Source organism: Maniola hyperantus, chromosome 4 (assembly GCF_902806685.2).
Source record: "Maniola hyperantus chromosome 4, iAphHyp1.2, whole genome shotgun sequence".
Classification (NCBI taxonomy): domain Eukaryota; kingdom Metazoa; phylum Arthropoda; class Insecta; order Lepidoptera; family Nymphalidae; genus Maniola; species Maniola hyperantus.
This window is the reverse complement of record NC_048539.1, coordinates 16,269,223-16,281,183: the sequence shown is the minus strand read 5'-3', so window position 1 is coordinate 16,281,183 and position 11,961 is coordinate 16,269,223. Positions and strand designations below refer to the sequence as shown.

Sequence of the window (11,961 nt, the reverse complement as noted above, 5' to 3'; positions counted from 1 at the left end):
ATGTCAATTTGTGGTGTGGGTCTGTGGTGTGCACCACAGATCAACAGACCAACAGACGTGTGAACAGCAAGTGAACAGACCACTAAGCATAGACACTAAGGCACTAACCCTATATTCAATGTACTCTGTGGAACAGACGTAATCTGGAAATGTGTTCTGTGAATCTGGCACGCGGTGTGCTGCTGTTTTGGTGTTATTAAAATAAATAATTTAAAAAGAACTTGCTCGTGTTATTACTATCAAGTATCTAAAATAAAGTGAAGGTTTTTTTTCAGAAAATTAGTTCGACACTTGAACGTTATTGATTTTTTTATTTTTAAGTTACATTTGAAAAGAAAAAATGGTGCGAAAATTAAAGTTTCATGAGCAAAAACTGCTCAAAAAAGTAGACTTTATCTCATGGAAAGTTGATAATAATTTAAATGAGGTCAAAGTTATGAAAAGATTCTACATTCAAAAGCGTGAAGATTATACTAAGTACGTATTTCCTAAGTTTTTATCCAGTTTATCTAAATCGGTCTGGTTATTCTACCCAAATCTTTACCCTATTTACAGATATAATAAATTATCTAGAGAGATCAGAGAGCTTACAAACAAAATAAAAGACCTGGATGCTAACACTGAATTTAGAACTGAAGCAAGTGCACAGCTATTGGAAAAGTTGTATCAAATGGGGCTCATTCCGACCAGATGGGATTTGGCACTTGCGAGCAATGTATCAGCCAGTTCTTTTTGTAGGAGAAGACTGCCAGTTGTTATGCAAAGAAGTATGTTTCACTCAGTTAGTATTTTTGTACAATAGGTACCCACTGAGCACGTGATTCCTCTCAGAATGAGAAAGGTTTAGGCCACTATGTTGGCCCAGTGTCAGTGCAGACTAGATTACCACATTCTAGATTGCACAAACATTTGGGAAACTCGAGGCAGTTATGATATATAAGCACGCACAAGCGAAAGCTGCTTAGTCTATTGTAAATAACTAGCTTATGCCCGCGACTGCATGGACTATACAAATTTCAAACCCCTATAGGGGTTAAATTTTGAAAAATCCTGTCTTAGCAGATGCCTAGGTCATAATAGCCATTTGCATGCCAAATTTCAGCCCGATCCGTTCAGTAGGTTGAGCTGTGACATTGATAGATTAGTCAGTCAGTCACATAATAGTATTAATATTTAATAATAATATTCATGATAATAATCCAAACTTTACCTCTTTATAATATCAGTGTAGATGAAATTGGTTATGGCAAAAAAAAAAAATTGGCAATCAGTACCCTTATTATACATGCGAAAGTGTGTTTGTTTGTTGGTTTGTCCTTCAATCACGTCGCAACGGTACAATGGATTGACGTGATTTTTTGCATGGGTATAAATAAAGACCTGGAGAGTGACGTAGGTTACTTTTTATCCTGGAAAATCATTGAGTTCCAACTGGATTTTTAAAAACCTAAATCCACGCGTACGAAGTCGCGGGCATCAGCTAGTGAAGAGTATGATGATGGAAGTGAGACTATTAAACTTTTTACAATTAATGTTGCAGATAAAATGTCAGAGAACTTGAAAGAAGCGACTAAATTCATTGAACAAGGCCACGTCAGGGTGGGGCCAGAAGTTGTAAAGGATCCTGCGTTCTTGGTGACCAGGTCTCTTGAAGACTTCGTCACTTGGGTAGACGGTTCAGCTATCAAGAAACATGTAATGGAGTACAATGAGATGGTATGCACATTTTTTTAAAACTATAACATTTCATATTATGGACTAAGAGCCAGCGCGTGCCAGACCTTCGTTATTTCATAAAAGCTGAAAGTTTCTGAAACTTTTAAACTCAAAGCAGTCTGACTGGGGGTCACCACGACACAAAGTGTCTGGCAATGCATGACGTGATTTCTAATACTATTCCGAAGAAAATATTAAAACAAGTCTACATTATACTTTGATATAAGATTTTGTACACCTTTATTACCTGCTATCTCCCAAATCCTAACTAAACTATAAAAAACTATTTCTATTTCTATTTCTATTTCAAATCCACCATGATCCAAACTTCATTGTCAGCGATTGTTCCTACCTGTGTTAAATGGACATTATTCACAGAAACATTCAGTTTTTATAAAATAACGGAGGTCTCGCACGCGCTGGCTCTCTCTCTCTCTATTACATTGTGTTATAAAATACAAAAGTTAAGTTTTAGTTAATATTTTAAGTAAAGACAAATTCATATGCTTGGCCATGTGACATGGTTTTCACTACACTTATTAGTGTAAAGTTTTAGACCTGTTAGCAAATCTGCATGGCCTAGGCGATCTGGCCCAGGCATGGATGAAATAATGCTTGAACTCCCTCTAGTACCGTAGAGACATGCTTACAGGACACTTATCTATATAGTACAGGATTCAGGATTGATTGATAGATCCTAGACTTACAAAGTTCCTAGGTCAAGGATTCTTAAGGAAAAAAATAAATTAGCAAATCAAAATGTTTATTTCTCTTGTTCCTTTCTTATTTACAATTAAAAGTATTCCTATAATATAATCTGTAAGTTCACTACTTATAATGTTATATTTCTATTGTTACAGAGAGACGATTTTGATATGCTTTGAGTTTAAAACAAATTGGTGTATGGAAGATTCTATGTACATATTATTATTATTAAGGTATTAAATAAATCTTTCTTAAATGAATGTTTTGTTATTTGTAGTATTCTATTTACAGTTTTTGAATAACAATATACTTGTAAGCTATGCAATAAGTTACAGAAGCTATATCAAAACTCAGTCAGGCTGTTAAGTGGCCATAATTTTTTAAATTATTTATTCAGATACAAATTAACCCTTAACTGCAATCGCACTTGGTGGTAAATGATGATGCAATCTAAGATGGAAGCTGTATGGCAGTTTTTATTAAACCCCTTTGGTTTCTACATGGCATCATATCGGAACTATAAATCGCTTGCCGGTAGGGTGGTAACTAGCCACGGCCGAAGCGTCTCACCAGACCAGACCAGAAATTTAGAAACTATAAAATTCCAAACCCCTACCAGGAATCGAACCCGGGACCTCCCACTAATAAGACCACAGTACTTACCACTGTGCAAGGGAGGTCATCAAATAACTGCCTGTTACCAATCGAGGAAGGTCAATCAAATGGGCAAAACATTTTGCCTCTGTGCCCTGGTCTCCATAAGCCCTGCTATTTTAGCAAGTGCCTCCGCCTGCATGACCGCTGCATCAGCTAACTTCTTCAAAGCCTCCGCCTGGACTATCGCAGCCTCACAATTCTTTGCGGCTATATTAGCTCTCCGTTCCTCGGCCTTTGCGCGAGTCAGGTCCGCTTCGGCGCGTTTTTTCTCTATTTCTATCAACCATTTCGGGTATATACCTGTAATATCAGTACCCTTATTTTAATTAACTAGCTGGTGCCCGCGACTTCGTCCGCGTGGATTTAGGTTTTTTAAAATCCCGTGGGAAGTCATTGATTTTCCGGGATAAAAGTAGCCTATGTCACTCTCTACGTCTTTATCTATACCCATGCAAAAAATCACGTCAATCCGTTGCACCGTTGCGACGTGATTGAAGGACAAACCAACAAACAAACACACTTTGCATTTATAATAAGGGTACTACTGTGAAAATGTGTTTGTTTGTTCGCGGGCATCAGCTAGTAAGAAAATATGACCAGAAAAATAAAACACCTCACGATATTGTGGAAAACCCATGGAACTAATTTAAACAAGACCATATATACTTCGTGATCATAGACCATATATACTAGTGGCGCCCCCAGACCAAGTTTTTTATATTTTTTGTCAGGCTTGAATAGGCCCTCACAACTGCCATATAAGCTTTATCTAACAGATAAAAGCATTTTTACAGATTCCCAATACAAAAGTTATCATAATGTCTTTATTTGTTAGATAAAGTTTATCTGGAAGTTGTGAAACAGGCCCTTTAATGTTGATTTCTGGGATAAAATGAAACGTATTAAAGACCATTTCTAAGATAGCAAGCTATTGCTGTGCCAAATAGTCAGGATTTTAGGGATAACATTTTGAAATAAGTTAAAAAGGATAAAAGTTTTTATGTATAAATACTTACTGTGAAGGATGGGCTCACTATCTTCATCTAAGTCATCATTAAATTCATCGGCATCGTCTTCACTATCATTAGTTTCATCTGTGAAAATCGAAATAAACTGTTTCATAGAATCTCAAAAAAAAAGTATTAAAGAAATAGACATAAAATTAAATTAGCTTATGCTAGCGACTTCGCCCGCGTGGACTACACAAATTTCAAACCCCGATTTCACACCATTAGGGGTTGATTTTTCAAAAATCCTTTCTTAGTGGATGTCTACATCATAATATCTATCTGCATTCTGCATGCTAAACATCAGCCTGATCCATCCAGTAGTTTGAGCTGTGCATTGATAGATAAGTCAGTCAGTTATCTGTCCAGCGGCGGTTCTCAATCAGTGTGTCCTGTAGACACATAGGCCTCCGCCAACCTTTTCTAGTCCCGTCTATTTCTCGCAGTCCCCATCCACAGAGGTCCTGCAACCTCTTTCAAGTCAGACCATCTTTTAAGTTGCCTTGCTCTCTTTCTCTTAGTGTTATATCGTGACATCCATTGTGTAATGTGCCTCTCAATTGGCACTCTTAGCATGTGATCTGTCAGAAAAAAATATAGAACCTAAGTAAGAAATGCTTACCTGATTGTCTGTCGCTACTTTCACTGAGATTGTTGCCAAAAGAATTGTGGCCATTTTCATTGTTACCCTCTAGTTTCACTTCCGGTGGATAGTTCTGCAAAAATATATACAATTAATACATATTTATAGCAGCTGTTCAATTACAAAAAATGGCATAATGAAAAAACTGGCCAAGTGCAAGTCGGGCTCACGCACCGAGTGTTCTGTACTACAGTCGTATTTTTTCGACATTTTGCATGTTAAATCAAAAACTATTATGGAGGAACGGATCGACGTGATTTTTTGCATGGGTATAGTTAACGACCTGGAGAGTGAAATAGGCTACTTTTTATCCTGGGAAATCAAAAAGTTCCCATCTTATAATATCGTGGCATCACCAAGGTCTGCACCCATATATAGTCGAAATTCCAAAGATACGTACGAAACGATATGCCTCCTCATTTCTAATCCAAACCGCTTGGTGATGTGTATATAAAAAAGACTGTAATTACTGGCACTGGTATATTTTAAACTAGAGAATGCCCGCGACTTCGTCCGCGTGGATTTAGTTTTTAAAAATCCCGTGGGAACTCTTTGTTTTTCCGGAATAAAAAGTAGCCTATGTCCTTCCCCGGGATGCAAGCTATCTCTGTAACAAATTTCGTCAAAATAGGTTGAAGGGTTGAGCCGTGAAAAGCTAGCAGACAGACAGACACACTTTCGCATTTATAATATTAGTATGGATAACTATGTACAATTTACACATGATTGACAGTGTTCAATGTGTTCGCCCGATGCACCGCGAATGTTTATCGCAGGTGTCGGCTGGCACCCGCACGCCCTGGTTTAGTGCAGTTGCACTAAACACCGCTAAGATTTTGAACACCCTTCCAGCATCAGTTTTCCCCTCCAATTATAATATGGGTACCTTCAAGTTGAGAGTGAATAGGCATCTTCTAGGCAAGTGCGCTCCATCTTAGGCTGCATCGTCACTTGCCAGGTCTGATTGAAGCCAAGGGCTAATCTGTAAATTAAAAAACTAAAATATTACAGACTCTGAAATAGAATCATTATTTAACTCACTGAAATATTACTAGAGGGGTCTGTAGGGACCTTTGAGATCTTCTTTTCAAAATGCGGGCCCAATATAACCAGGGCCCTCTTCTCCAACCTCGTTAGCGGCTTTATGTTTTTATTTGATGATGATCCAGACCTTTTCTTCTTTTTCAGAACAGTTACTTTATTTTTAAGCTTATTTTTGAAGTCACTCCAGTACTGTAAACAAATTCAGAAATAACATAATCAAAAACAGTATTACGTAACTAAATAGACTTATTTTATAATAATTCATACTAATGTTACAAATGTGAAAGTATGTCTGACTCTGTTACCTTTTCATGGCCACGATTTTGGCAAAGTTTGAAACATCAATAAAATTTTAGAGACACACTTTCGCATTTATAATATTAGTATGGATTGGACAAACCTTACTCCAACCATCCGAAGTCTTCTTAGTCCCTGATCGAGAGTTATTTAGCATCCTAGTCAATTCATTCCACAGAGTTTTAGAAGTATGCCGTGCCTCCAAGGAACGTAAACTGCCGGTTGCAAAGTCTACATGTTGCCCCATGAAATCTATTATTGTTTTCACTTGGTCGTAAGAGACGTGGCGTGAAGAACTATTGTCAGTCATGTTGGAATTTTTCTCTCCGTAAGAACGGTAAGAACCATCCCCGTACCTACTTCAAGAAATATTATGAAAAAAGAATTAGCGAAATCGGTTCAGCTGTTCTTGAGATTTGCGATCAGCAACACATTCAGCGATTCATTTTTATATATAGAGATTTAATGCTTGTAGTACATGTTTTTACATACTATACCTAATAAAAAATATAAAAAAATCTTTTTTATTCAAATAAACTTTTACAAGTACTTTCGAATCGCCGGATGCTTTTTGAGTGTACACCACCGACCAGAAATAAAGGTGTACACCACAGAGTACTTTGGTGTACACACAAAAACACGAATTCACTCCAAATAGACAGGTATACATATTAATCTATGAAATAGACTCTAACAGCAATGAGCAAGAGAAAAGAAAAATTTTAGATACCTATGTATAATGGACATTTAAATAACAAATTGTTCAATTTGTAATACAAAACAACTTCAAGATATTTTGATATTTTTCTGTGTTTACGTTTTTTTTAATGTCAATGTCAGTCCCTTGGTCCCTATATAATATTAGTCTGTGGTCCCTGGACTTACCTTCAGAATAAATACCTGTGATTACCATAGTTGTTCGATTTAGTCGGATTATAAATAGGTCCGTGCCACCAAAATGTCGATAATCACGTTTTTTTAGCTATATAAGTTAGCCCTTGACTGCAATCTCACTTGGTGGTAAGTTTAGTGATGATGCAGTCTAGAAGATGGAAGCGGGCTAACCTGGAAAGGGTATGGCAGTTTGTATAAAACCATGCCCCTTTGGTTACTACACGGCATCGTACTGGAACGCTAAAGCGCTTAGTGGCACGGCTTTGCCAGTAGGGAGGTAACTAGCCACGGCCGAAGCCCACCAGACCAAAATCGTTGCAATCGCGATAGCGATATTAAGGATTCAATTTAATTTTTGTTTTATGGCGTGCGGCTGCACCAAACGGGCGCAATGGATTTCGCCACTCGCTCGCCGTTCGCTTTTGATCGGCTCCACACTATTGGCGTTTGTTGGACTGTTGGCCGACTGTGAGGAGCCGGCTTTAGAAAGCTTTTTAGAAAATAGTATTATGTCTGTGGTCAAGGGCCAAGGCTTTAATCTTTGGTCCCGATATTGATTTTTGTTTCGCGATTTAGAATTTTAGATTCTTGTAAATTCCGGACAAATTTTTCATTCTAGTGGTTGATAATATTGATATTTCTCTGATTAGCTTGTTTAGATTCCAGACAATTGCTGCAAGTGAAAATGAGTGTACACAAAAACAACACCGAAGCATTATCTCAATATCTCCAGTCAATGGTCAAACTGGAGGAGCTTCAAAAAATGACTGAGGATCTGGACAAGGAACTAGAAGACTCCCAGAGGTTGATGTTGGAGATCAAAAGTATTTTCAGCAACATTCCAAACGGGGAGAATCGGGCGCCGGTTAACGTCGAGTTGAGACGGGAGCAATTGGGACAGTATCTTGCTGCGGATGGGCCCCGGCTGTTAATGCCGGATATGGTAGAAGAGGTTAACGTTGACATCGAAGCGGAATTAATCGGTTTAAAAAAGGAGGCGGAAGAGTTAAGAAAAAATATAGCCGCACCCTCAGAAAATCAATATGAGCATTCTGATAGGCGAAATGAGAATTTAAATTTGGAACAGTATGCTGCAAGCTTGGATGAATTCTCAAAGCGTTTGGCGAATATTAAATTAAATAGAGCAAATGGTAATAACAGAAATACAGTATTAGAAATGAAGTTGGCCCAACTATGTGAGGATGTCAATAATTTTACACAGGTAAGTAATTCATTAAATTTTAAAAATAACATTTTAAACAAGACTTATATTGAGATCCTTTGCTATTAATCTGCCCTAAGATTTTGTCCCTTAATTTTTTTTTAAATGTAACTTACTATTTTCCACTATGTGTATAGAAGTTGGGCTATCCCTGCATTCTGCAACAAATTTTTAAAAATCACAAATCCAATCTAAGATCTTTTGCAATCCAGTAATTTATGTTAATATGCAACTTACAATAATTTCATACGAATTCCAAAAATAATCCATACTTTTGTTTTAGGTGGTACAAAGTAAGACAAAGCTGGCAAAGGTAAACAATAAAGGGATGGCAAACCAGTTGGACAACAGCACTGCCATGCTCTATGATAATCTGATCAATAAGTTGATTAGCAGTGTCAATGAAGCTATTTACTTATTACAAAATAGAACTTAAGATGAATCCCGACTAATATTATAAAGGCGAAAGTTTGTATGTGTGTGTGTATGTTTGTTTGTTACTCCTTCACGCAAAAACTACTAGAGGGATTTGGCTGAAATTTGGAATGAAGATAGATTATACCCTGGATTAACACAGAGGCTACTTTTTATCCCGGAAAATTCCCGAAAGAGTTCCCGTGGGATTTTGAAAAACGTAAATCCACGCAGACGAAGTCGCGGGCATCCGCTAGTCTCTTATATTCCTTAACATGTAGGAAATAGTCTGTAATTCAATTAAATATGTGTAGGCTATATTACTATTTCTAAGATTTACCTAAATCTAAATATACCTACCTTACTTAATTCTAAATTTAAATAATACAGTCAGGTGTATATTTTTTGTTCTAGTTAAGGCTGGGGTTTTTTAACTGGTTTTATGGCTCTGGGTTCTAGCCCTTTTGAGCCTGTTAAGTTCCACTAGGATAGCTGAGCAGTCAAATAAATTCACCACCTGTTTATTATAGAACACATTGTGCCTAATTCTGCTGTACATCTAAACTAAATTAATGGGTGTAAATCTTGTGCTAACCCTTTCCCCAGGGAGCATTATGAAAGAGAGCATATTTAGACCTGTCATTTTAGAGATCTTTCTACAACAGAATTAGCCACAAGTTTATAGCATACCTACTGTCTCAATTTAACTAAAATACTAACTTATCAACAGATTACATAAAGATTGAAATTATTTTCGACCATTAGGGAATCCCCTGCTGTGATATTCTCATATTTTGAATTAGCAAGTTGTAATTCATGTTTTATAATAGTATAATTACTTGAATGTTTAAGTAAGATAGAGTAGTACATAATATTTAATTACTTATTATATTAGAAATGTTGAATGGGTAAAATAGGAAATAATAAAGCCAGTTTTAATTTTAAACTATTTTATTTATTTATTACTTACTTATCAATGATTAGTTTAATTACTATGATAAAAATGATAACTTGATGAGATACCTAACAAAAAATCATTAAGAAAAGTTAACATAATGCAATTGGAGAAAACAAAGATAAATAAAGGTGTGAAGTTTTTTTTTAATAAATTATTGAAAACAATTGTAGTCCTGCACACAAGTCTAGTAAACAATTTATTAAGTCTTAAGTCTACTTATAAGATCAAGGGTCTCAGTCATCAAGTTTCATTCGCTTGCTGTCCATATCATAGTCAGTATTCTGGTCACCTGATTCAGCAACCCTCTCGTCTTTCCCTGGCTTTTCATCGGCTTCTATAACTTTTAGTCGAATACCACTCACTATAGCACCGTTTAAGGTATTTATGGCCTCTCGTGCCGATTTCTCTGAAGCATACTTAACAAATCCAAAAGTCTTATTAGGAATGGTGGAAACTTGAATGAGATCTCCAAACCGGCAAAATACATCCTGCAATATGGATATGGGGGGAGGTTGAGGCTTGCAAATAATGAACAACCTTTGAGCAACCTTGCTGTTGAAGTCTGCCATTGGCATAGGTGGGGGCAATGTGACATTGCAGTCCAAGTCATTAGACCGTGCAACATGCGACTCCGAGTGACCTGTGGTCAGAGTCACAGATTTGATCAGAGAAGATGCACGAGCAATGACATTAGCCAACTGCATCAAATCTGGAGTACCAGAATCAACAGCATTTTTAAAGCTATTGACCATATCTGTTAGATCGTCAGCAGCCTTGCTCAAAGGGTTCTTATCTGGCTTTACGGTGATAATCTCCCCAGATGGAAACTCAAAGTTGTTTAATTTTTCCAATGCATAAGCAGCTGAATTGGATGTTTCATATGTGATCAAGGCTTTGGATATCCCATTGTATGTGTCCACCGAGTACTGGCATTGCGCCATTCCTGGCACAATTGAAAATAATTTGCTGATGTACTTCTGTGGCACTTGAGGACTGCACACTACAGCGATGTTGTTAAATTCTTGCAAGTCAGTAGACAGGGAGTTATTTCGAATATCTTGAGCGATACAATCTGTTCTAGACATAATGTTCCTGTCATTATTTTGGGCATACTTAGGTCCATTGAAGTTATTAAAATTGTCATTGTTTTCGTTCCACATTTCAACACTGTTTCGACTACGTTTCAAGTCTTCACGGGGTGTAGCAAATACAGGTTTATATTTTCTATCACATTCTTCAAAAGCTTTGGCAGCATCATAAAATGATGCATACTGCACATAGGCGAACCCTTTGCATGCATCTGTCACCTTGTCTCTCTGCAAGCGAACGTGGTCAACGTGACCAAAAGCTGAAAAGTGTTGTCTCACTTCCGACTCTGTGATGTCTCTGGGAACTTTTATGAAGAGACGTCTGTACTTGTCCTCATTCTCGCTCTGCGAAGGGCTCTCATTCTTATTAACTGCTATCATGACTTTCATGGGCTTGTTATCCGGACTAAACACTTTCTGATGCAAGTCTTGGATAGCTGCAGCTGCTGAAGAGGTTTTAAGATATTTGACGTATGCAACACCTTTGGACTCCCCCGTGTTGCGATCTTTCGGTATATACAGATCTTCGATAGCACCAAAGGTCTCAAATCTTTCTCTCAGGTCGTCTTTTTTCAATTGTTTACTACATACCACGAATAACCTCGAGTATGGGGGTGTTTCTTCCTTGCGTTCGACACCACGCATATTATTCATATTCATCATTTTGCTGTAAATAATTCAGATAAGTTCGGTCTGGTCAGCGTTCTAGTCAAACAACACGGTCAATCGTCACGCTCGTTTCATAATTTCCACCTAGTCCTCTAGTCGTGTACAGTTAAAAATTACAATATTGGTCGATTTTAATTTAGTCTAGTTAAGTATTAGTATTTAATTCTTGTCTTAATATATATGAAATTATCCAATCCGTCGTCCTGAAATACAACATAAATTCCAATTCTTTTTAAAATAATTAAAAACTGCAAACACGGTCACACGATATATTGCACTGCACCACACTGCACCGATATGTTATTGGTCTGTGCACTGCACCACAGATTAATAGGGATACAGGATACCTACTGCACTTGGCAAATGCTTGGTACAGAACACCGACCAGAAATAAAAGGTAGGTACAGAATACATTTGGGCACTTGGCGGCAGCCATTTTTTTGCCAAAGAGCACAGCACAGCAAGAGCCTCAGAGCGTAGATAGAGTAATAAAGGTAGATGCAGGAACGTTTGCTTTCTCATTCGCATTCGCATTTAATTGTATTTCTCGTGAGTTATTTACTTGTTTTTACATAAAAAACGTTTAATACAAATATTGTTGATCGGTTAATACAAATTGACTACTAAACAATGGTAATAATTATTGT

The 11,961-nt window shown here is 37.1% G+C and overlaps 4 protein-coding genes across 5 annotated transcripts; 2 read left to right on the top strand and 2 right to left on the bottom strand.

Annotated features, from left to right (window-relative positions):
• Window positions 1-167: 167 nt before the first annotated feature.
• On the top strand, window positions 168-2,681 carry LOC117996934 (U3 small nucleolar ribonucleoprotein protein IMP3). The gene is made up of 4 exons (XM_034985078.2): window positions 168-477; window positions 556-767; window positions 1,541-1,716; window positions 2,577-2,681. Exons 1-4 carry the CDS (start codon window positions 341-343, stop codon window positions 2,598-2,600), a joined length of 549 nt encoding a protein of 182 aa, XP_034840969.1. The 5' UTR covers window positions 168-340; the 3' UTR covers window positions 2,601-2,681.
• On the bottom strand, window positions 2,463-6,653 carry LOC117996933 (uncharacterized). Of its 2 annotated transcripts, none has more exons than XM_069498420.1 (5): window positions 6,173-6,653; window positions 5,800-5,961; window positions 4,708-4,801; window positions 4,095-4,172; window positions 2,463-3,378 (listed from the first exon to the last, which is right to left on the bottom strand). In XM_069498420.1, exons 1-5 carry the CDS (start codon window positions 6,377-6,379, stop codon window positions 3,140-3,142), a joined length of 780 nt encoding a protein of 259 aa, XP_069354521.1. In that variant the 5' UTR covers window positions 6,380-6,653; the 3' UTR covers window positions 2,463-3,139. The 2 variants fall into 2 exon arrangements, with proteins under 2 accessions (XP_069354521.1, XP_034840967.1); XM_034985076.2 differs by having other exon boundaries at window positions 5,770-5,961; window positions 6,173-6,652.
• Window positions 6,654-7,494: 841 nt separating this feature from the next.
• Window positions 7,495-9,545, top strand: LOC117996825 (uncharacterized). The gene is made up of 2 exons (XM_069498419.1): window positions 7,495-8,185; window positions 8,469-9,545. The coding sequence occupies exons 1-2, from the start codon at window positions 7,649-7,651 to the stop codon at window positions 8,619-8,621; spliced, it is 690 nt and encodes a 229-aa protein (XP_069354520.1). The 5' UTR covers window positions 7,495-7,648; the 3' UTR covers window positions 8,622-9,545.
• Window positions 9,539-11,610, bottom strand: LOC117997112 (RNA-binding protein 45-like). The gene has a single exon (XM_034985279.2). It carries the CDS (start codon window positions 11,306-11,308, stop codon window positions 9,791-9,793), a length of 1,518 nt encoding a protein of 505 aa, XP_034841170.1. The 5' UTR covers window positions 11,309-11,610; the 3' UTR covers window positions 9,539-9,790.
• Window positions 11,611-11,961: the final 351 nt, after the last annotated feature.

Coding starts and splice junctions, on each gene's coding strand:
- LOC117996934 (XM_034985078.2), top strand. CDS start 341: ATGGTGCGAAAATTAAAGTTTCATGAGCAAAAACTGCTCAAAAAAGTA. Junction 478..555: donor AAGCGTGAAGATTATACTAA/GTACGTATTTCC, acceptor CCCTATTTACAG/ATATAATAAATTATCTAGAG. Junction 1,717..2,576: donor TAATGGAGTACAATGAGATG/GTATGCACATTT, acceptor CTATTGTTACAG/AGAGACGATTTTGATATGCT.
- LOC117996825 (XM_069498419.1), top strand. CDS start 7,649: ATGAGTGTACACAAAAACAACACCGAAGCATTATCTCAATATCTCCAG. Junction 8,186..8,468: donor ATGTCAATAATTTTACACAG/GTAAGTAATTCA, acceptor CTTTTGTTTTAG/GTGGTACAAAGTAAGACAAA.
- LOC117996933 (XM_034985076.2), bottom strand. CDS start 6,379: ATGACTGACAATAGTTCTTCACGCCACGTCTCTTACGACCAAGTGAAA. Junction 5,962..6,172: donor CTTCGGATGGTTGGAGTAAG/GTTTGTCCAATC, acceptor ATTTGTTTACAG/TACTGGAGTGACTTCAAAAA. Junction 4,173..4,707: donor AAGTAGCGACAGACAATCAG/GTAAGCATTTCT, acceptor CGATTTTCACAG/ATGAAACTAATGATAGTGAA.
- LOC117997112 (XM_034985279.2), bottom strand. CDS start 11,308: ATGATGAATATGAATAATATGCGTGGTGTCGAACGCAAGGAAGAAACA.